The following is a 25,445-nucleotide window of genomic DNA, read 5'->3' as shown; positions in this document are numbered from 1 at the left end:
AATCCCACATCTGCTGACTTAGCTCAACAAACAAATACTACACAGCCAGCTAAAGACCTTAAACCTAGCTGTATGGAAGATTCCTTGGTCAAGCAAGCAATGCCTCTCTCCAAAGCTGTTATGGATGTCATTCTGGAGGCCAGAAGGCCTAGTACCAGGAAAGGCTATTCGGATAAATGGAACAGATTCTGTGCCTGGAACCAAGCTCACGGCCTTGACCCTCTTGTCCCAAACATTCCTCAGATACTACAATACTTAACTGAGATGCTGGACAAAGGACTCTCCTCATCCATCAAGATCCACGCCTCTGCCCTCTCCGCTCATTACAACACGGATCCACCAATTTTCTCTAATCCTCTGTTAAAACAGTACCTCAGAGGGGCTAAAAACATAAGACCGGCGCCTAGAGCACCTACTCCAACTTGGGACCTCGACTTTGTTTTGGCGAAGCTAACTTTACCTCCTTCTGAGTCAGCCAACACAGCAGAATTAAAATATATTTCTTGGAAAACTGCTCTGCTCCTGGCAATAACATCAGCACGAAGCGTTTCAGAATTACAGGCACTAATGGCAGTGGAACCTTTCCTCATTTTCCACCAGGACAGGGTGTCTTTAAGAACTAACCCTATTTTTATGCCAAAGGTTGTATCCAGTGTGGCTCTAAACCAAACCATTCACCTGCCAACTTTTTATCCTAAACCACAGAATAAAGGGGAGAGACTGCTGCACTCTTTGGACATTCACAAGCAGTTACGCTTCTACTTGGACAAAACCAAAGCTTTCAGAAAATCTGAGCAATTATTGGTAGCATATGCTGCAGGAGCACAGGGAAAAGCCATTTCAAAACAGACTATTTCAAAATGGATAGGACATTGTATACGTTTCTGCTACACATACCATGGAAAACCTGTACCTAGCAGCATTAGATCTCACTCCACCAGGGAAACAGCCACCAAAATTGCCTACCTCAGGGGAGTACCTACCAAGGATATTTTGGAAGCAGCAACTTGGAGTTCTGTTCATACCTTCACCAAGCATTACCATCTGCCTCTATACTCTAAATCCTGAGCTGGCTTCGCCACCCCTAATGCCTTATAAAACCAGCCACCCTTCCTCAGCTTTGGGATTCTACCCAAGTGTAATGACTGCAGCAGTGTAACACGATGAACATAGTACAGTTTTGTACCTACCATAAATATAGATGTTCGAGTGTATACACTGCTGCAGTCCAGGTTACCCTCCCTCCTTCCCCTCTTACTGGCTGGTACGTACCTGTGTCTTCTACCCTTACTACCTATGGGGAGTATTTGCTGGTAACTGTAAGTTGTTTTTGCTTTTATTATGTATGTTTTATTAGCAATTGGAATTGCCTACCTGTTTAGAGGCACCTGACATCTGGGGCAAGAAAAACTGAAGAAAATGGCGTCTGCTGCATCTTGTATACCCCTGTCGCACTGACGTCAGGGAAGAGGCGACAGCAACCGACGCCGGACCAAGACTTTGGAACTCAGGCCGACTGGGGAACCGCCTGACGGCAAGATAACCCAAGTGTAATGACTGCAGCAGTGTATACACTCGAACATCTACATTTATGGTAGGTACAAAACTGTACTTTTTTCACCCCTCTTTCACAGAGGCTCAGCCATGTCTCCTATCGTGTCACCTCTTTGGATCACACCTCCTTGTTGCGACAGTCTTAGCCTTAGCCAGGTGACACTCACTTGAACCACCCTTCCACCAAGGAAGCTAAAGCCCTTCCCTTCCTGATGATTTTTCAGTCACCTGAGTTGCCAGTTAAACCCAGGCTGTAGTCAGGGCTTTATCCCTCTACACCACTAGTGGCTAAGCATGCATTTTCTGAAGGATATTAAGTCCAAAATTCAAATGTCTGCAATTTAGTGACTGCACTCCTCAGTGATTTGCCAGAATACTAGAAATTTTATAAGGATCATAGTAAAAATCTGGACATTCTGCAGATTTCTGGACAGTTGAGAGATGCGGACCACCACACTACAAGCAGTCCTTTATCTTCCCTCCCTGAGTATTAGAGTTCTGCTTAGAATTCTATTTGGACATTGATTTTTTATACCAGTGACAGTCCCCAATGAGCAAAGCATGTTTGTATTTCAGACTTAACTTAGCAGTTAAGAAGTCCTTCTGTGTCACTGCTGGAGTATTCTAAATAAAAGGCATCTCCCGCCCAGGGCAGCCCAGTGCTTGTCCAGTATACCAAAGTCTAATCTTGTATGTGCCATATGCTGCACCCATGCTGCATGTGTACGTAACTTAAGGCATACAAGGGATGTATGGACGCAGCCACCCAGAACTTCTTTGCCATTGAACGCCATTATTGCTAGTTGGTCTTAACACCTTGTTGCTGTGCTTTATACCAGATAAGTGTCCCATTGTTTTTTTTTTTTTTTTTTTGATTGTATGTTTTATTTTGCTACTTAGTTTATGCCATCCAAGAAGGGAAAATGTCAGTGTGGGAGGCTGTTTCATCATGAACAACGTCTTTGTTTGGGTACTTCCCACAGCCATACCACTTGTAGGATCTGTAAGGCATTTTTGCCCAGCACACTCAGAAGCCATTTGTCTTCCCTGGTTGTTTGTCTTGAAAACCAGTGGCTTAAACAGTTGGTCTAGGGAGCCATGGCAGATTCCTTCACCCCATAGATACACTCATATTAGGTAAATAGAAGGTCAAGAAATCTCAGCCAGAATCTTCAGCTGTTCAGCCTGCACCGGATGTCCCTCTGGAAGCAATAGTAGTAGCTATGTAGGTTGTTTGGTGTTTACATTGGATTTCTCTGCCATGACCCCATTGAAGGCCAGCATGGCTCCATCACTTCGCACACCCTCTGAGACTTTGCAGGCATCTGCTCCAGACATTGAGGGGGAACTGCAGTTTATTATCTCAGAGGGTCCTAGAGGGATTACGAAGATATTGATCAGGGAGTAGGTACCAGGTTCTCTTTTTCAATCTCACCAGGGGTTGGAACCTCTGGTGTTTGCTAGGGCAGATGTCCCTTCCAGGAAAAGACAAAAAAAAAATTATGTTTTGGTCTGTCCTAAGGATCCTCAAAGGGAATGGCAAGAGTTTACTCGGGGCTTGTTTTCTGCCTTGATTGCCCTGAAGCATCCTCAGCAGGGGTTCGGTGCCTGCTCCTGTTTGGCCCTGTACCCCTTCTAAACAGCTTAGGGAACCAAATTCTTCAGGTGAAAATTCTAAGTCTTAGAGTGTGATGTCCCCACACTGGGCCAGTGAGCAAGGAGCTTGAATCCTCACCACTGACACCGGAGAGGGACATTCACTTGAAATGGAAATGGTTGCACTCAGTATTTCCAGCTGCAACTCTGCATCAAGTACAGATGTTCTTCATTCCACATTGCTGCAGTCCTAACTATTGGGTAGTCCGCTGTCCAGTCGGCCCGAATACCAAAGTATATGGCTGACGTCGGTCACGGCGCATTAGACTGACGTCAGTACGTCAGGGTACTAATGCGCATGACCGACGTCATATCCTCAGTCTTTTTTGCCGCATGGTCCGATGCAGAAGCAATTTTGCGAGTGCAGGTTGGCGTTCTGAAAGTTTCTGAAGTCAGAGTTTCAGACCAAATCAAAGTTGGCTAAGTACCCCGTTGGGGAATATTTTGGTTTTTCTTGCCGCAGTATTTAACCGGATGTCAGAAAAAGTGAATAACTGTATTTCTTGTGGGAAACAGATACCTCATAGGGATTACCATACTTTGTGTATACCTTGTTTAGGGTCTGAGCACGACGTTGTTGGATGCCGCTCTTGTGCTAGATTTAACAAACGCACTATTAAGAGAAGGTTAGACTGTGCCAGGTTAGTGTTTGGGAAGCGTTGTAATTATAAAATGCCGTCGGATGCTCCGACGCCGGCTTCGGCTAAAAAACGCAAGGACAAAGCAGCAAAGCCTAGAGTGGAAGAACCAACAGTCCCAGACGTCGGTTCTTTAGAGGGCTCAGTGGAGCCAGAGGTTTTGCCAGGTGTTTCTTTGGAGTCTCAGGGAGAGACTTTACTGTTACAGGATGTTTCCTCTCAGGAAGTAGGCCAGGCTGAGGGGGCTTCTCAGGTGGCTGTTCTTCCTTCTCTTCCTAAGGTGGTTAGAGCCTCCCCTGCTGTTTCCAAGGCTTCTTTGAGGGGCAGGCCAAGTTTTGCTTCAGTGGGGGTTTCTCCTAGTGCCTCAGGGTCTTTGCCTAAGAAACATATGCTTAAAATGGCAGAGGATTTGATTACTATGATAAGGGGTTCTATGCCCCCTCCTGATAAGAGGCCTAGGGTGGAACCTGAGTTTGAGAGTTTTGAGCAATGCTCGGAGGCTTCTGAGTCTTCGGCTGAAGACTTGCAGGAGTACCCTCCTTATTCTGATTCTGATGTGGATGATTCTACTCCTTCAGCTTCTCCTCCTGAGGATTTTTCATTTTCAGAGACTCTGCATTCCATGAGGGAGCATTTTAAATGGGAAGGGCAAGATTTCTCTGATTCCAGGAAAAGGCTTAGGGAATTCTTGTTTTTACCCCAGCATAGGCCTTTAGCTATACCTCCTGTTTTGAATGTGGTGGAAGATGTTTTTGCAGAGGCTTCCCTGAATCCTGATTCTTTGCCTCCTGCCCCAGTTAAACCGGATAGGTATTATAGGGTGCCTGACGCTCATAAGTATCTTTTTAAGAGTCCTAGGGCAGACCCGGAAACTGTCTCTCAGGGGCCTAAAGGTGTGAAGGCCTCAGTTGTTAAAAATCCTGTCCCTCCTGATAGAGGCAAGGGCTTTGGATAGATGGGGAAAGAAAGTGTATACTTCTTCCACTTTAGCCATGAGGGCGTTGAATTGTCAGTTTCACATGTTAAAATATCAGAATTATCTTCTTTCACAGCTGAAATCTAAGGTGGATGCTCTGGCGGAAGGTATTGAGTGTAAAGAGTTGCAGGATTTAGTTCATGTGTCTGAACAAGTGGGTAAACATTCCTTGCAATGTGGTTTTGATGCTGTGCAGGCCTCCTCCAGGGTGGCTGCCACTGGTTCTGTTCTTCGAGGCACGCCTGGTTGAGAGATCAGAACTTAGCTGAGCATGTTAAGACAAGGATTTTGGATGCTCCTTTACAGTCTGATGTGTTGTTTGGTTCGCCTGTGGAAGCAGTTTTAAAGAAAATGGAGGACAAGGCTAAGTCTATGCAAACTGTTAAGGATTTTTTGCAGGTGCAGCCTCCGAAGTTTAGTAGAAATTGGCCTACTAAGGGGGGTGGACTTATCCTGCTTATGATTCCCAGTCTAGGAGTAGGTCTAGACGTGGTAGGGGCAGAGCTCAAGGTTCTTTTAGGCCTAGGACAGGGAGTTCACCTGCTCAGACTTCTGGTGAGGGCAGGGGTCAGTCCTTTCGTAAGCAGACCCAATGACCTGCCTTTTCAGCTGCCAGTACCTTCTCGCCTGGCGGCACCTCTAGGAGGAAGACTGTCTCTTTTCAAAGAAAATTGGGATTTAATTACCCAAGACAAATGGGTTCTGGATATCATTCACCACGGTTACAGGTTTTATTTCCATACCTTGCCTCCTTTCAAAGGCATGCCAGACATTCCTCCTCTACAAAGAACAGAGGCTCAGACAAATTTCTCTGTTACTCCAAATAGGAGCCATTCAGTCAGTTCCTGTGCCAGAAAGGGGCCTAGGATTTTATTCTCGCCTGTTCCTAGTACCAAAGAAGGGGAACACGTGGAGACCAATTTTGGATTTATCTATCCTCAACACTAATCTGGACATTCCAAAGTTCAAAATGTTGACGTTACAACAGCTTTTACCTCTACTGGGCAAAGATCACTGGATGGTAACTTTAGATCTCAAGGAAGCTTACCTTCATGTGCCTATAAGACTAAGTTGCAGAAAGTATCTGCGTTTTCGAGCTGGAAATTCTCATTATCAGTTCTCTGCATTGCCCTTTGGCTTATCTACTGCGCCCAGAGTATTCACAAAGGTTCTGACTCCAGTGATAGCTTACTTCAGGCTAAAAGGAATTCAAATCTATCCTTACTTGGACGACTGCCTGATTCTGGCTCAAGAAAAGGAAGACCTTCTACAGCATTTGGATTATGTCATAGCAGTGCTAAGATGCCTAGGGTATTCTGTGAACGAAATAAAGTCCAGTCTAGTACCCTCTCAAGACATGTGCTTTCTGGGTGTGAGACTGAATACAGCAGCCCAGATGGCCTTTCTAACCCCGGACAAACAAAAGAATCTTTCCAGTTACTTCCATCAATTATCTCTTCAGTCCGGGCTGACTGCAAGGACAGTCCTTCAAGCCTTAGGGTTCATGGCATCTTGTATTCTGGTGCTTCCCAATGCCAAACTGCATATGAGGAAGCTACAATGGTATCTCAAAAATCTGTGGACACAGCACTGCCAGGATTTGGACACTGTCATTCAAATAATACCTTGCATTCAAAAGGAATTTTTGTGGTGGGCTCAGGAATGTCACCTAAACAAGGGACTCTCTGTGACCCGGCCAGAGGCAAGTCAGATTCTAACGACAGATGCCTCAGACATTGCTTGGGGAGCTCATCTAGATGGAAAGTGGATACAAGACAAGTGGCCTGCCAGACTACAGCATCTACATATCAACATGAAGATGTTAGCAGTCCAGTTTGCATTAATGGCTTTCAAGGAATTACTTCTTCCAGGGCAGGTGTTGATTCTAACAGACAACACAACTGTCATGTGGTACATCAACAAACAAGGGGGAACACATTCTTACCCATTGTGCAGGCAAGCAGTGAATTTATGGGAGACTGCGCTCAGCTTGCAACTAACTCTTCAGGCAAGGTTTCTGCCGGGAGCACAGAACTCCTTAGCAGATGTGTTAAGCAGACAAATCATGGATCCCCACGAGTGGAAACTGGATCTTCATGTATTTCAAAAATTGACAGTGTCATGGGGAACTCCAGACATAGATCTGTTCGCTTCTCCACTAAACCACCAGCTGCCAAAGTTTTGCACGAAGGGATATCATCACACAGATTGGAAAGTGGATGCTCTTTCTTTCAGTTGGAAAAATCTTCATGTGTATGCTTTTCCACCTCTGCCTCTTCTCCTAAAGGTGCTTCTAAAGGTCAGACGAGACAAGCCAAGGATGATTTTAATAGCTCCAGATTGGCCTCGGCAGCACTGGTACCCATTACTGAGGAGTCTGGTAAGGAAGCCTCCATGGCCTTTACCCTTGATTCCACACCTATTGTCTCAGAGGGACGGTCATCTGCTCAATGTCAAGCTTCAAACTCTTCATCTAACAGCCTGGCATATTCTGTTTTGAAAGACAGCAGGTCTCAACTTCCTCAACAAGTTTTAAATGTGATTATGGAAGCCAGAAGACCTAGTACAAGGAAAGTGTATGCAGAAAAATGGAAGAGATTTTTATTTTGGACTGCAGCACAGAATTTGGAGATTTCGGAGCCTAATTTGAGTGCGGCTCTTCAATATCTTACTGAGTTATTGGACAAAGGTTTGTCTTTCTCTTCCATTAAGATTCATGCTGCAGCAATTTCAGCTCACTATGATTGTGACCCACCATTGTTTTCACATCCTTTATTCAAGCAATTTCTTAGGGCGGCAAAGAATATAAGACCCCCACGTAGAGCTCCTACTCCTGCTTGGGATCTCAATTTTGTGTTGGAGAAACTTACTCTACAACCTTTTGAGCCTGCAGCTACTGCTGACCTGAAATACTTGTCATGGAAGACTGCTTTTTTGTTGGCCATTACTTCTGCAAGAAGGGTTTCTGAGTTACAGGCCCTTATGGCGGTTGAGCCTTTTTTGATTTTTCATAAGGATAGGGTATCATTACGTACTAATCCTTCTTTTATGCCTAAGGTGGTTTCTAGTGTGGCTTTAAACCAAACTATTCATTTGCCTACTTTCTATGCAGATCCCCAAAATAAAGGGGAAAAGATTTTGCACACTTTAGATGTACACAGGCAATTGCGTTATTATTTAAGCAGGACTAAGGCTTTTAGAAAGTCTCAGCAGTTGTTTGTTTCTTTTGCTTTGAGTTCAGGGCAAGCCTGTGTCAAAACAAACTATTTCTAGGTGGATTGGGTTTTGCATTGCATTTTGTTATTCCCATCATGGCAAAGAGATTCCAGCTGGGATTAGGCCTCATTCCACTAGGGCTACTGCCACTTCAACAGCATTTCTAAGGGGGGTGGCAACTAAGGATATTTTGGAGGCAGCTACTTGGAGTTCAGTGCATACTTTCTCTAAGCATTACCACCTTCCTCTCTACTCTAAGTCTAGGGCTGGTTTTGCCACAGCTATTTTGCAAGGCATGTTATCAGCTCCTGCTTCCTTATGATTTGCCAGCCTCCCTTACCTCTGCTTTGGGATTCTACCCAATAGTTAGGACTGCAGCAATGTGGAATGAAGAACATAGTACAGTTTTGTACCTACCATAAATGTAGATGTTCGAGGATCCACATTGCTGCAGTCCAATTTACCCTCCCTCCTTCCCTCTGTGTTTAGGGGTGGTTGTGTAGGTGAGATTATATTCTGGTACCTTTGTATATATTGTATATGTTTTTGGTGCAGGTATGTTTGGTGTGTTTTGGTTTTGGCCTTGTCTTTTTAGGGTCTTCTGACATCTGGGGCAAGAAAAGACTGAGGATATGACGTCGGTCATGCGCATTAGTACCCTGACGTACTGACGTCAGTCTAATGCGCCGTGACCGACGTCAGCCATATACTTTGGTATTCGGGCCGACTGGACAGCGGACTACCCAATAGTTAGGACTGCAGCAATGTGGATCCTCGAACATTTACATTTATGGTAGGTACAAAACTGTACTTTTCCCTTAAGAGAACACAGGAAATGCAGTCAGCCTCGGGTCTGGATTTTTTTTATCAGTCTCCCCTCCAGGGCCCCAATAAGGCTTCCCACTAGCTCAGCTGCAGGGTTAGGTCCTCAGCCAGGTGTCCAAGCAGAGTCCTCCACCACCCTCTCTGAAACCAGTGCTTCATGTCCCTGTCCCAAGTAGCTCACACACACACACACACACACACACACACACACACACACTGGGAGATGTGATTTTTCATACACAAACACACATACCTGGGAAAGGCTGGTACAGATTTACCTGCTGTGCCCCCTTCTACCCAGAGTATACCGTAGTTATCACTGCCACCAGATACTCCACAATCAGCTACTCCTAAGGCCCTTAGTGTCCAATTATACTGTGCATAATTAACACTAATACAAATGGTAGTAGTTGACTGCGGTGGGGGTGCTGCGGTAGCGTTGTCGCCTCAGTTAGACGTTGCCCGTTCGATTCTCAGAGCGTCTTCTGTGTGGCGACATGCGTGAATGGGCGTTCCTTCATTGAAGGTTGTGCGTTAGGCCCAGCAAGCCAGCACGTAAAACTCTACTACCAGTCATTAGCGACCTGAGTTCCGCTGTGGCGACCCCTAACTGGGAAAAGCCAAAAGACACAAACAAATGGTAGTAGTTGACCAAGACAGCTTAGGCCTTCTGGAGTGGTCCACACAGTGTCACCAAGTGCACTCAAAGGTTAAATACATTTTGCAAGGACCAGCCGCAATAAAAGTTTCAAATATATTTAATAATAAATAACATAAAAATACTGGATATATATTTACAGTAAACCACGTAGTTCAAATCACAGGAAATATTGAAAATAATTTATGGACAGACTCTGACAAAGAAAAATAATATATAAACTAAGCTTCACTATATTTTTCTGACTGAATCTAGGAGAATTACTGTTCCCTACTTAATAGAGCAAGGCAGGTGATGTGGTGAATGGTCCTCCTTGTTGTCAGGCCCAAGACAACATACTCAATACTGAGAGATTTCTGTTAGTAATATCTAAAATTTCCAAGATGGCTGGCAGAATTACCTCATCTGGTCACCTGAGTCTTGGTTCAAATACTAGTCCCCTTTTAAGCTTGAGACAGGATGTTAACATAGCTGTGATAAGATGTATAGCTGAAGTTTTGCTAATGTTTATGGCAGTGCCTTGGGCTTCCCCTCTTTTTACTGGGCTAATATTAGTCCAAAGCTTTCTTCCAGACGTGCCTTCTCCAGTCCTAGTCAGAGCTGTGAGATCAGCACTTCCATGGCCCAACATGTGGTCCAATTAACAGTATTTTTTTTTTTAAAGTAAGACGTTAGTTAGCTGTTTAACCCCTTCTTTTCCAGTATCCTTTGCCAACATATATATATATATATATATATATATATATATATATATATATATATATATATATATATATATACAGTCTCACATGTATATTTTCTCTGTTCAGCAGCACCCACCATTGATGCATTTTTTTTTTTTTTAACACTAGCAACTTCGCAAGCACATTTTGATATTCAATTGCTATACAGTTCTAATGCATTTGTAACACAAGCATCTTGTATAATTTGTTTGATCTGCAAAGAATGACATGTCCTTTGAATAACTCCAGCTGGCTGTGCTGGGACTAGCCCATGTCATCACAGAGGGGTCTTTGTCCTATTCTTCACAAATGCATTCTCCTTTGGCTTGTGGTCGTCTCCTTTTGAGGAGTTGTCCTTTGGGGATGCAATTGATAAGATGATGGAATACTTTTAAGTGAGATTATTCTCATGTCAGTTATTCAGAGACTGTATTATGGGTTGCTTTAGGTGGATACTCCTAAACCATCGGCAGTTCCTCCTGTGTTGGCTGCCTTGTTTGATACTTCTATTGCTGCTTCCACGTCTCCTGATTATCAACCTCCTTCTCCTAAGCAGGTAAATTCTGTAAAGTTGCTGAGGATTGTAAGCTTTTATTTAAATATCCGTCTGTTTATCCTGCTGTGGTGTCAGTTTCTTCTGACAAACCTTGTAAGCACTTGCCCTCTTCCAAACTTTTCCCTTCTGATAAGGGTAGTAGGGCAATGGAAAGGACTGGTAAGAAAGTTTGCACTGCTTCTGCTTTGGCCATTGGGGCTGTTAATTACCAGACTCACATGTCCAGGTATGCTCTGGCCTTGATTGCTCAGGCATGTCAGGTTATTTCTGACCTCCCTGATAAGGAAAGCAAATATTTTGCCTTATCTTTTTTAAGTTCTGCTTCCCAAGTGGCTCACTACTCTGTGTGGCTATGATGATGCTGATGCCTCTTCCAGGGCTGCTGCTTTTGGGCCTGTCATGAGGAATTATTCTTGGCTTCATCTCCAGTCTCTGCCTGCTTACATCAAGGCTAAGTTATTGGATGCGCCTTTTGGATAGTTAACATCCTTTTGGGACTGCTGCTGACCTGTTTTAAGTCTCTTCAAGAGAAAGGCAAAGTCTTGTAGGACCTTAAACATATTTTTGTCTCTTCTATCCCTGAGTTCCAGAGGAGTTACCCCTCTAGATCTGCTCTTGCTCTCAGGCAACCCCACCAAGCCTCCAAGGGCAGGAAGGGCGGTAGGTGGGCTCCCTCCTCTGACATCTCACATTTCTTTCACCTAGAAGCCTCCTTTAGAAGACAAGCCTGCTTCTCTGACAGTTTGACCCCCCCCCCCCAGTTATCTTAAAGCCACTCTCCTTCATCCCTTCTGTTTTCCCTTTGTCGCCCAAATTGGCATCTATCACTTCATACTCTTGGGCTCTTTGTCATCTCTCAGGGGTTACTTCATGATTTGGAAGTGTCTCTCCTTTTTTCAAGTATTCCTCAACCTCCTGTAGAGCAACTCCTATCTCGGAGATTCGAGGGTCCATTCAACCTGCCCCCCTTTCCCAAGTGGGAAAGGGTTTTTATTCCAGAATGTTCCTGGTTCCTTAAAAGGAGGACACTTAAAGACCTATTCTGGATATCTTCCTGCTCAACACCTTTGTTGAGGCCCCTTCTTTTTTGATACTTACTCTTCAAACCCTGTTTCATGTTTTACTGTCCCTAGGCTTTTCTGTTGTCTTTGGATCTGAAAGATGCTTACCTTCATATCCCTATTCATCCTGTCTTCAGGAAGTTTTTACAATTCTCTCTGCTTCTTCCTTTTCCTATGCCTAAGGTAGTGAATTAGTTGTCCTTGAATCAGTTTGGTATAATTCCCGTCTCAGTCTGCTAGTGAGTGTGTCCTGCATACCCTGGATTTGCACAGACGGCTCGGGTACTGTTTGGATAAAACTAAGGCCATTCCCAAGTCTGATAAGGTTTGATTCCTTTCATCCCAGGACATTGGATTTGGCTGTTTCTAAGCAAACCATCTCTTCCTGGATGTCTAAGCCTGTTTCCTTTTGTTATACTTTTCATGGCAAATCTCTGCCTACTTCTGTTTGACCTCATTCCAGTAGGGCTATTGTATCTTCTGGTGCCTTTTTTAAGGGTTTGGACACCAATTCCATCCTTGAAGCTGCTACTTGGTCTTCACTGCATACTTCCGCTAAGCATTGTAAGTTGAATATGATTTCTAGGGCACAGCAGGTTTTGCTAGAACCATTTTATATGGGTTTGTGGAGGGCTGTTTTCAGCCTTCCATCTTCCATTCCATTGAGTTTTTTTTTTAAACTCGTGTTTAGAATAGTGCAACAGTAATATAAAAGGACATTGTACAATTGTATAAAATCTTACTATAAGAGTAGATGTCTTTCTCTTCATTGTTGTAGTATATGTTGCTTCCCTTCAACCTCCTCTTGTTTGTTCTGGTTTTTATTTTGGATTCCCTTCTGGCTGAGGGTTCCCCTTTTTCATCTGCATTTTTTCCCTTCCGGATATGCCATGGACTCCTTTGTCCTATGGAAACTGTTTTGGGTAACTGCCTCTGTGCGTTCCTTTTATGCCCTACATTCTGTACTAGGGAGCATAGGTGTGACGCACCGTGCATACAAGATCATTAGGCTTTGGTATACTGGCTGAGCATCAGGCTTCCTGGATTCCTTCTGTTTAGAATACTGCAACAGTGAAGCGAAGGACATCTATTGTTATGGTGAGATTTTACACAGCTGTACTATCTTTAGGAAAAGCTGTATCCATCCTTTGAAAAGTTTGCATGTTATCTTTTATGTCTGTTATTGGACTTGTTTCACAGGTGGTACTTTAATGATAGCAGTGTTTAATTTTTTTAGGACAGTTCTCTGGTACAGTAGCAATTGCTTGCAGTGGATTAAGTTGCTTAGAGAACAGGAGGAGGCTACTAGTTGGGTATGTGTGAGTGGCTTTTTCCCATCTGCTGCAGTTCCATAGGGTACCAGCACAGTACCAAAGGTTTGTTTTAAGTGTTGTTATAGGTAACTGAACTTTGTAGTTTTGATGATGTAGCACTGGCCCTGAGTTTCTAATGTACTTTCTCTGTGAGATGTGCATGGTTGTGGAAAAGATGAGCAGGGATGCTGGTAGGAAAGTCCTACAGCCTGTCAAGTCTTAGTGTAATAGCAGTTGCAGTGTAATGTCAGGAAGTTACGGATGCAAACAAAGTCTAGGGACAATGGAAATGTTACCGTAATAGTTTTATGATAACTGTGTTAAATTGTAATAATTGACAATTGCTGTGAAATGTCATATTCCACTGTAAGTCAGCTGAAATTTTCTACTTTTTGCCTTCCACCATTGACCAGTGAACTTTGTTTAAACAGATTTTGTAAATCAGCTAGTGGGACATGCTGATATCTGACCTGTTTGATAAGGATGCAAAAGTACACATTTAACACAATTAACACAAATAGCAACCAGAAATTGTTTTATATTTAACTTTTGTTTGTGTTTTTGTTTATTTTTAGATTTGCAACATGGTGGCTGTCATGGAAGTTATCTCCAGCTTAGAAAAATACCCTATCACCAAAGAAGCACTTGAGGTAATGTTCCTCTACAGTAGTTAAAAGTGATCTTAAAATGGGGAGCTAAGCAGTGGTCTTGCTAGCATTTTCTGTCTGACATCAGCAATCCAGTCTGTCCCCTTTGTTTACGCATTCTTGGAGTCAACTGGCTTTTTATCTTGATTGCACAACATCCCTCTGCTGTTTACCATTTGGAAGTTGTTTGCTGTTCACCTGTATAGACTAGAATTTCTGTTGACAGATGTCAGTTTCTTAAAAGGAAATACTGCCGTTTGGGAAGTGGTAGCATAGCCTGGGTGTTTTGTACCTAGGGAACTCATCCAGTTTAGCAAATGCTACAGGTAATTAAGTATAGCAGCTGTAGCTTTTCCATGCACATACCCGAGGAACCACTTCCTCATCTCTGTAGCCTGAAGTTGATTTCATTCATTGGTACTCCTGGCTGCATTTTTTAAACAAGAAGCATCTGTATAAAATTATCAGTTATGACAGACTATCATATATTTATATAAATGAAAACTAACAATATTGATGCATTTTAGTTGCAAACATACATCACCTTTCCGTCCAGTCATAGTCAAACATTACATTGTTCATTCAAATCCTGCCACCTTTTAAAAGGCATTACTCCTCCAAAACGTTATTCTGCATTATTCTTGCCGCAATTCGCATTTTTTTGTATGTACTTTGCTCCTAACCTTTTCTAAAGATCCCATTTCCAGTTTTATCTCTGCCAGTCTATTCACTACTTTGACTACAGTTGGTTTACACTTTGATTAAATTTTCTAGTAATTGTTTTTTTTGGCAGCCACCATAATTAGACTCTGCAAGGCATCTCTATGTGTGTGTCTAGGCAATTCCAATTCTGTATCCTAGCTCAAAAAATAATTTCCGTAGTTACCAATTTGCTCACTCAGTATTTCTGATAGTGTAGTCTGCAAGGAATTTTTAAAGTCTGCCAACTCAATATACTCACAGAAAGTATGTTCCCAATTACCTGTTTCTTCCTCATCACACCTCCAGCATTTGCTGTCTACCTGATGACAAATTCTTTGGAGACTACTTGGGGTATAAAAATACCTATGTAAACACTTCCAAGCAAAGATACAAAATTTTCTAGACTTTTTTGTATATTTGGGAGATGTACATATATCCCTCTCTTGTATCTTTGTGAATTGCTTATCCAGTCTCTCTCCCCAATCCTTTCTGACCTCCTCTGATTCTTATAGTTGTCGTGCAATGTCTTATATGGTGTAGTAATTTTCCCTTTAACAGCGACTTCTGTTCTAGATTCTACTAAAAACTGTACCATTGCTGGGCTTTCGCTTGCAATCCCCTATTTCTTTCTCTTTGTCTATACTCTATCAATCTTTGCTAGAGAAGGCAAACCTCTAGCCAGCAGTCCAAATAAATTCTGGCCTCTTCCCATTTTGTTACAGTTCCCTCTTTAATTATTTGCTCCCAATACCTTGGTTACTTTGCCAGTTTTCTCCAATAAATTCCAGCCCCCACTTACCTATTGTCTGTGTCCTTAATTGCAGTCATCCCTATGGGCAGAATTTCCTTTCTCTATTCCCATGTTGGCTTAGTTCTTGGGGTCATTTGCATATATCCCATGGGCCTCTTTTACAGGTGTTTTAAGGTATCATACAGTGAAAACTCTAACTTAGCTAGGCTTTTCTTCTAATTTTTAGCTGATTAGTTTATCAGAGTGACCTTTTTACTTTTGGTTTGTCTGTTGGGATATTTTACAGACACTTTAATGGATATGGACATCAGCTGGGTGTAAAGACCCTGTGTTGCTGAAGGATAGCCTAACAGTCCACTTATGCTGTGTTGATGAGGTCATAAGACCAAGATGTGCATGTTCACAGCTAGTGATATTTTCCTTTATTGGCCTAAATGTATCCACAAACACTTAAAAGTAAAAAGTCATGAATGTTCAGAAGCCATGTAGCTGAAACACTTGATGGCCTTAAGGGATCATTTGCACATATCCCATGAGCCTCACTTGCAGGAGGTTTAAGATGTCTAGAAAATCCCAGTCTTTCCTTATTTCTTGAGCTTCACTCCTGTTTTGTCATCCTTTTCCACTTTGAATTATAGCTTTCTGCTTGTACTATGTATAGGAGCCTTAACTATATAGTCTGAAATACAGATTCAAAGCAGGTAATAACAAACCACCTTGTTGTATTGGAAGAATAAGCTTATCCCACTTGACTTTTGCGATCTTCCCGTCCCTTGCGATCTTCCCGTCCCAGATAAAATCAGTCAGCTCTTTATTAATTGCTATTCACAACTTCTACTGTGATTGATAAAAATATGCCTGCCCTGTGTAATACTAAAGGGACTGCTCCTGTGAAATGTGTTGTTTTTGCTTATTGCTGCTATGAGATAATGTGTTTGTATACTACTAAAGTGCTATTTCTCTCTCAACTTTCTCTCCTGTTCTCCAGCTTTTTGCCCTGAACTATCCCCTGTGACTACGCCCGGGTGGATACCTAATTTTGCCACAAGCTCAGCCAATTGCCCAGCCAACTATAACAAACTCTGATGCCTCATCCCCTCTTGGAAATTGAACCAAGCTTTCATAGAAGACTCCAAGGAAGTATGTGAATTTGCTGTTAAGCCTTGAACTACTATAGTTTTATGCCCTGCTAGGTGTTTAAGTATGCTCCCTGCCAGGAAAGCCAGCAGCCTAAACCTTTCTTATTTTTGCATCTCTCTTCTTCCCCCTCATCTAATTCCCTGTTCCACTCTTGCTTCTTTCTCTCTTCAGTCCAATCTAGTCCAGGGACTGCCCTGGTGGCCTAGGTGCACTTCAGAATTTGTCCACTAGGTGACATCCTCCCCCCACTACCTTTGACTTCAGTTCACTTACTACTTGTACTATTTCTATGCTTTTAACTTTTCTTTTTCTCTCTCTCTCTCTCCTAAAACATTATAGGCCACTCTAACCTACTAATTCCAGGTTCCCTCCACTTACCCTTAAGCGATCAACACTCCACTGATAAGTTCTCGATCCTCTCCTGCCCTCCTTGGTTCTTCCCGCTCCGCTCCCCTACCCTGCCCCCAAATTCCACCTGCCCCCAACACCTCTACCTTTATTACCCCATAACCACACCCACTACCATTCCACACCTATCAGTCTCCTGCTACCTGGGAACACCTATTTCCAGTTTCCCGCCCACATTTACCCTCACTCACCTCTTCTAAACTATCCCACCTAGACAATTATCTTCCATTATTACTTCAATACCCATCCTTACACAACTCTCCACTCTTCACTATTTAAGAACTTATCAGCTCCTCTACACACAAATCTTTCTTGTAAGTAGCCCCATTTCAACATGCTACCTAAACCCTCACTCATTTCCCTTTTACTACTTCCTCCTCTTAATTTATCCTATCTTTACTACCTCACCCAGCCCATTAAGTCGTACCACTCACAACCCTTCCATGTAACTTAACCATCTTACTTCTTCTCCCTCAAACTCACACATCCCAATTTCTCCTCACCTATTTCCCATAAAAAACCTTCTATTTTTCCCATATAAACTGATCACCTTTCACAAACATTCTACACCCATAGTAACTAGTAAATATTCCATAATCATAACAGAACCTAATCTATTCACTATACTGTCCAATTACCTCTCTAATCTAATCTAATCCTGTATCTGGTTACCTGTCTATTATCAGGTGATATCCATCCTAACCCAGGCCCCCCCATCTCAACGAATACAGACAAGTCCATACTACTTACTTCCTTAAACTCCCAAAGTATAGTCAACAAAATCCCAAACCTCCACGCCTGGCTCATACATAATAAACCAGACATCCTATCCATCTCAGAAACATGGTTAAAATCCCATATAAAAGATTCTGAAATATTTCCTCCAAACTATTCTATCATTAGAAAAGACAGGTCCCACAAAAAAGGGGATGGAGTAGCTCTCCTATACTCATCCTCCTTGTCTGTTACTCCTTATAACAAACCTACGCCTCAATTTAACAATGCTGAACTACTCCTAACACTACTTCAAGTCAACAAACACAAGCACATATGTATAGCTTCCCTCTACTTCCCCCCAGGGGACAATATTTCTACACTCGAAGACATCCTCTCCTGGCTCTCCAACATCAGCAGTGAAACAATAATCTTAGGAGACATGAATATTAATTGGGCCTCCATTCAGTCTCCTACAAACCCACTTAACATCAACCTCTACAATTTTTCACAGCTAATCAACTCTATAACACGCCCATCAAAAAAACTGTCTAGTGGCAGTATTCTAGACTGGATTCTAGTCTCTCATCCCCACTATTTCTCCGACAGTGGTACTCTTCCAGATCCTCTTAGTGACCACTTACCCACTTTCACTCATCGTTTCCCCTTACTCCTACATTGCACCCATAATTTTATTACTATCTGGAATCAAAAAAACTTTAATCCATCAACCTTTTCTAATTCCCTAAAGGCAATAAACTGGGACTGTCTAAAAACATTGTCTCTAGACAATACAGTTGCCCACTTCAACTCAACATTCTTAAAAGTTCTAGACTTTCATGCTCCCTTAAGGACAAAGAGAATAAAAATTAAAACTGCCCCATGGCTTACCAATAACACACTAGCAATAATGTGGCATAGAGATAAAGCCTGGACACGCTTCCAGAAAAATAGGACCACCCTCAACCATAATGAATGCAAAACACTTCGAAATAAAGTAAAAAAACTCATCATCTCTGATCGACAAAATTACTTCTCCATACTCCAAAACAATAACAAAACAAATCCTCAGACATTCTGGAAAAGTATCTCTAACCTCCTCAACCCCAGCAAACCAGACACCCCCACCCCAGACCCTAATACTCCTGATAATGACCTAGCCACACAATTTAACTCTTTTTTTCATTGAATCCATCTCTAAATTAACCTCTTCTTTCCCTAACAATATCACATGCTCCAACTCACCCCCAACCCCCCCTACCAATACTCTGCCCTGCACTGCTACCACTCCCTCATTCTCGCTCACTAACTCTCTACCCTCTTCCTCTTATCCTACTCTCACTTCCTCACCTTCTTCACCCCCTAATACCCCCTCTTCCCACTCTCCACTATTCTCACTTAAGCCTATACCCACGTCTACCATCAAAAAACTCCTTCTAAAACCGAAGCCATGCACTAATGCTCCTGATAATATCCCCTCTTTCTTTCTTAGCACAGCAGCTGAAGCAATTGCCTACCCCATTAGCATTCTAATCAACCGCTCTATCCAAGAAAGTACAGTACCCCAAATCTGGAAAAAGGCCTTTATCATACCATTACATAAAGGGGGCAACAATAACAATGTTACTAATTTCCGCCCCATTGCTATCCTGCCTCCCATCTCTAAACTCCTTGAAAAGTATATCCAACTTCAACTCCTACCACATCTCTTAGATAATCACCTACCAACTCCCACACAACATGGTTTCAGACCTAATCACAGCACTATGATAGCCCTCCTCTCCTTCCTTGAAACTATTAACAAAGCCCGGGACTCTGGTCTATTTGTCTCTACCCTATTACTAGACCTCTCTAAGGCCTTCAACACTATCTCACACAGCCTGCTTTTAACTAAACTCTCAAAACTTAACCTATCTCCTTCATCTTTGAATTGGTTCAACAGCTACCTATCCCATAGATTTCAAGCAGTAAAATGGAAAAAGGCCACCTCCTCATTTCTTAATACCCCAGCCAGAGTTCCCCAAGGTTCCATATTGGGTCCCCTCCTCTTTAACATATTCATAAATGACTTCCGCAACTCTCTCCCTTTCTCAAACATCATCCAATATGCAGATGATTCAGCTATTATCTGCTCTGCCACATCTATCCCTACACTTCTAAAGCTTACTCAAGATGCTTTTTCAACCACTGAGCAATGGATGAAATGAATTCACCTAGCACTCAATGCCTTTAAAACCAAACTAATGGTTTTTACACCCTCTAAAGTCACCTCCCTCAATATAAACACTTTCTCTATTACTAGTCAAAATAACACACCTCTGGAACTGGTCTCAGAGACCAAATTACTCGGGGTCCAAATTGACAACCAGCTCAAATTCAACTCTCATTTACAACTAAATATAAAAAAAATACATCAAAAACTCTGTATGCTCTATCGACAAAATCATTACCTTACTCCTGCCACCAAAATTACTCTCTCTACTTCCTTTCTTATCCCCTCCCTTCTCTATGGAGCTCCACTTCTGACTAATCTGCAGTCCTCTCTGAAAACACAACTTTCCTCTTGCTACAACAAAATTGCAAAGTTTGCCACCAGCCATAAGTCCTCTACCCACCATTGCTCCTCTCTCCAAAAACTAAAATGGCTAGAACTACCAAATCTTCTCACCTTTACTCAACTAACTCTTGCACACAAACTGATTTTCAACCCCTCTCTCTGTCCCTCCTTTTCTACTGCCTTTAAAATGCACCTACCTGGTAGAATATTAAGGTCTAATAACCAAAATCTTCTAGAAGTGTACAAACCAACTCGTCCCCCAGGCAAAAATCTTCTATCCTATGGTCTGGCTCTGGAACTCCCTGCCACCATCCATTCGTATCAGCTCTAACCATTTTATTTTTAAAAAATCTCTTCATTCTCATCTAGTATCCCTCTGGGAATGCTCTTGCTCCCATCCCACATAACTAGCACTGGCATTTCCCATCTTCCTTACTTCCCCTGATTACACCAGCATTTCTTTGTTTCATTACTCCTAACTCATCCATTCTTATTATGATATCTGCATGAATATTATTATATTTGCATGACTATATGATGCTGCCCATTTAAGTGTTTGAATCCTAGGACAAAATGACTTCTAAATATTTACTTGCACTATTCCTTTTTTAGTTTGTATCATCTGTTAGTTTCAATCACTACTTTGTATTAGCTTGTAACTTTTGTGTACTATTTGTTATTTGTTTGCTTGAATTGTTTTTTAAATTATTAAATTATCTTTAATATTTTTTACATTTGTATAATTATCATTCATAACCTACTGTAATCTTGATTGTTTGGAGCTTTTCTCCCCAGGACTCCATTGAAAACGCTTTCATTCTGGCCCAATGGACTTTCCTGGTAAACCAACTGCAATAAATAAACAAATAAATAAATAAATAAATAAAATTTTATCTACTTGTATCTTGCTATCCATATCCATAAAAAACGGCTTCCAATTTCTCAGTTTTTATATTCTCTTTTGTTTAGTCTCTGCACACATATCCTTAGCTGCCACAACTGACTCTTTTTAAGCCATATTCCTAAGCACTTAATTTAATCTCTCTCGGCTTTTCCCAGTTAGGAGTCGCCACAGCGGATCACCTTGTCCGTTCATAATTGGCAGTGGAGTTTTGCCAACCTTCTACGGAAGGCAAACACATGCACGTACTCACACCTAGGGCCAATTGTAGCTTGTCCAGTCCACGTGCAGCATGTCTTTGGGGATGTGGGAGGAAACCGGAGCACACAGAGGAAACCCAAACGACCAAAGGGAGGACATGCAGACTCCACACAGAAGGACACCCCAGCCGAAGATCAAACCGGAGAGCCTCTTGCTGTGTGGCGATAATGCTAACCACTGCACCACCGCGGCTATCCTCTTAATTTTGTAATGTCCTCATAAATATGGAATTTGCTAAACCAGTTTGTGTGTGGGTGCATAGTTTACAGTAATTGTATTTGTTTTGGCTTTATTAATTTTGTATCCCAAAAATACTTGACTCTCAATGTTCCACAACACTGAGATGTCCTTTTCTGGTTTAATCAGAGAATAATATCATCTGCAAGTAAACCCAGCTGTTTTTAACTACCATACCAGCTGAATTTCTTAGTGCCAGTGGTTCTAAATGCAAATAATAAAGGGTATAGAGGATACCCCTTCCTGGTTCCTCTGCTCAAACAGAAACCATCAGCTAGGAAACCACCCACTTTCATTTTCACCTCCAGTCTCACATATATTGTACTAAACCTTGTAATTTTGTCAGGGAATGCAAATGCTTCCATTGCCCTGTTCTTAAAATCCCAGCTTACTCTGTTAAATGCTTTCTCTGCATCAAGGCCCAACAACAGCAGTGGTATTTTCTTGCATTCTGCTTCCCTCTGGATCATCAATGTTTTGTTAATGTCAAATGTTTGCTCCCCCCCTCCCACTTCCACAAGTCCACATTGATCCATATCCATCAATTTTAGCATAACTTTTGTCATTCTTTTAACCGTTGTAGACTTAAACACTTAATAATCATGGTTTACAATCGAATTGGAATGAGCCTATATGCAGCTGCTTCCTGACTATTTTGATCTTTTTTAATTTCTCCTAGTCTTTTGGGTTTCTAATACCATGACTGGAGTGGACCCCATTCCTAAGCCAAAGTATGGTTAAAGTTCATGAAATTAGTATTGTTTCACTCTGTCAGCCGGTAGTGCTCTTCACAGCACCCGCAATGTGCCCAGTAATGACTCCTGCAATTCATACGGGGTTACATGGATTAGTAACCTATCTAAATACGATTGTAAATTCTATTTTATAAGACCCATTTCTCCTACTACTAATGGAACTGTCTGAGTATCTTTCTTCCACATGGCTCTCGCTTCTACCTGTAGATCCTAGTATTTTATGACTTTCTCTCTCTGTACGCACACTATAGTCACTGAGTGTGGCGATTTCAGTGATCATTGCTATTGTTGTCTTCCTTTCTTGGACCACTATGTCTGGTTTTCTAGCATCTATCCTTTGACCTGTTGGTAATGGGTGAGACCTTGTGATATAAACTCCATTTTCTGTAATGCTTTGTGGCTCACGTTTCCAGTGATTTTCAGCCATTTCGATACCATAATGTTTGCACAATCCCCTGTGCAACAGTCTTGCCACATTATTATGCCTTTCAGTATATAGTCCTCCTGCCGTTAGTGTGTCGCAACCAGCAACAATGTGTGTCGCAACCAGCAACAATGTGTGTGACTGTTGCCAGTTTGGTTTTACAAAACCTACATTTGTCTTTCTCCCACATGTTCAATGAACTTAGTAAACCACGTGTACGTAGCCCACTATCTTGGGCTGCCAATATTAACCTTTCATTTCTTGGTTTGAATTCGCTTCTCCTTAACCATTCCTGCATTCGTTCTTGATTAACATGAGGCTCTTCCAGAAGTTTTCTATACTTGCAACCATGTTTTTTCCACATTTCTTGCCTTCTCATCTGGTCCTTCACCTTATATTTTTCCTTTTTTTTTTTTTTTTTTTTTTTTTTGCACATTCAGTTGCTGCCTGATTTTTATTTACTTCTGGTTTGATTTCCATTCCTGCTTGATGTCGATATGCTTCTGCTTGATTAAGCAGAGAAGTCGTCTTAGATTTATTCTCCTCATGTTTCAAAACTTTCGCTACATTTGGATCTTGTGAGGTTAGTAGATGTGTGGAGTCCCACAACTGCAGATCTATACATGCAATCAATTTCATGGAAGGCCCATCCCTCCTTCGGAACGGGGAATGTACAATCGTGGTATACACTGATTTTCTATAAATCATTTGAGCATGATGCATCCTTCTTGTTTTAATATCTAATCTCTCCAACACTTTTTGGGGCCACTCAATCCCTCCAAAACTGTACGGTAGGACAGGAAGAGCAAATCGATTTATAGCTTGGATTTTGTTCCTAGATATCAGTGCTGTTCTCAGGATTGATTCAAGTCTGCTAAAGTATTCCTTACTGAGTTTTATTCGCATTTGTTCATGTTTTATTGCTTATCCTTCATTTCCCAAGTATTTATACACTCCCTCTTGCTCAAGTTCTTTTATATCACATTCTTGTCCTAAACTGATGTTTTCCTGGTGCTGCAGTTTTCATGTTTTAAAGGTTGCTCTTCCACATTTATCAAGCCCAAATGACATTCTAATATCATCTGAAAATGTTTTGACAATCTGCAGCTCTGCTTTCAGTTCCTCATCTGATGAGCTATACAGTTTTAAATCATCAACAAAGAGAAAGTGAGAAGTCATTAGACTTTCCTGTTTTCTAGGAGCCAAATTGTAGCCATGGCCTAAACTGTTGAGTGAATGGATTAAGGGCAAGGCAGAAAAGCAACTGTGACAGATTCACCCTGGAATATCCCCCTTTTAATTTTTATCACTGGAATAATAATCTATCCTTTATCATGGTTTAATTGCAAGGTGGTCTGCCATTGTTTTATGGTTAATGTAATATAGTCAATCAGTATATGGTGTATCTTACACATTTTTAAGCACTCTTTTAATCCATGAATGTGGGATGCTTTTTTGTAGTCGGTCCATGCCATACTTAGTCTGCCCCTTTTTACAGTGCTCCACTATGACTTTAACAACAGATGATTCTTTGTTCCTTATGGCTTTCTTTTATTGCCCTTTTGTTCTACTGCCATAATTGGGTTTTCTTCTAAATGACTGTAAACTCTGTTGGTGTCAATTCCCAAGTATAGTTTATATGTAGTCGGAAGGTAAGTTATTGATCTAATTTTTAGGGTAGCTTGCAGGTTCACTCTTAAGTAAGAGCATTGTTTTGCCTGTTAGCCAGATTGGTGTCTGTTCTGGGTGCATATATAAATAGTTAATAAATTTTCATGCAAAGGTGTTAATACTTTTAACCAAAAGTTAGGGACTGCATCTGGGCCTGGGATTTTCCAATTAGAGGCTTTTTTTAACTTTGTTTCAATCTCTCTAGCTGTTACTTCATCCCATTTCATGTCCTGTACCTTTAAACTTCTTAATTTTCCTTTTACTTCTATCCATTTAGCATCTTTATGTTCCACAGGCTCTTCATAGATGCTTCTCCAAAATGCATCTATTTCTTCTTTTTTGGCGGTCTTTCAATTCCATTTATCTTATTTCCCAACTCTGTAAAACTTTTTGGGTCATCAGTAAATTGCTTGTTTTGTACTTGTCCTTTATATTTATTTGTGTATCTTCGAAGTTTTTCCGCCTGTGCTGAAAGTTTGTTTATTTGCGATTAGTGCGTGATAGATCCTGGTCTGTTCTAATACTGTGCATTCCTTTAATCACATCTATCTTTCTTAGTATTTTTATTGATCTGTTCCCTCTTCTGTAATCTTCTAACATTGACACTTCTTGTCTTAATTGCTTTATAGTTTTCTCTGTTCGATACTTCCATGATGATATTTGATTTCTCCCCTTCCTTTTCCTTACTACCCTGTGTTCTTGTGGTAGAACTTGATTAGTTATTAATTTAGCTGCACAGTAATATATTCTGTTTACTTCTGTTATATCACATGGATCTCTATGGACAGTCCTAATTACTGCATTCATTTGTTTTATCAGACTTCTTACTTTTTGTGTTTTATTGGCCTTCTGCAGTCTATGATCTGCTTCCGTGAGGGCTAAATGATGACCTTCATGGATTCTTCTTTCAGTGCTGTCCTGCTCAGTTCAAGCAAATGTTATCTTTTTTGAAGGAGCCTTACAGCTGCAGGTGCTGTTTCAACCTTTACTGAGTTTGTTCACCAGAAAGAAGAGCCAACTTCTGTTTTGCAGTCTTTAAAGTGCTGAGAGCAGGCAGCCACTTTAGCACACTGTTTAGCAAAGCCATGGATGTTGAGCATCC

The 25,445-nt window shown here is 41.6% G+C and overlaps 1 protein-coding gene across 3 annotated transcripts in view; it reads left to right on the top strand.

Annotated features, from left to right (window-relative positions):
* The window catches only part of MED26 (mediator complex subunit 26), a 527,523-nt gene that overhangs the window by 468,808 nt on the left and 33,270 nt on the right, over nt 1-25,445 (top strand). For all 3 annotated transcript variants that reach the window (XM_044090729.1, XM_044090730.1, XM_044090731.1), the window contains one exon: nt 13,751-13,825. In XM_044090729.1, coding sequence (XP_043946664.1) covers nt 13,751-13,825 — 75 coding nt within the window. The remainder of the gene's footprint in view (nt 1-13,750; nt 13,826-25,445) is intronic.

The sequence above is a fragment of the Protopterus annectens genome, chromosome 13.part0 (assembly GCF_019279795.1).
Source record: "Protopterus annectens isolate FY-2018-M chromosome 13.part0, PAN1.0, whole genome shotgun sequence".
Classification (NCBI taxonomy): Eukaryota; Metazoa; Chordata; order Ceratodontiformes; family Protopteridae; genus Protopterus; species Protopterus annectens.
The sequence above is the reverse complement of the archived record's forward strand: the minus strand, read 5'-3'. Positions and strand labels throughout refer to the sequence as shown.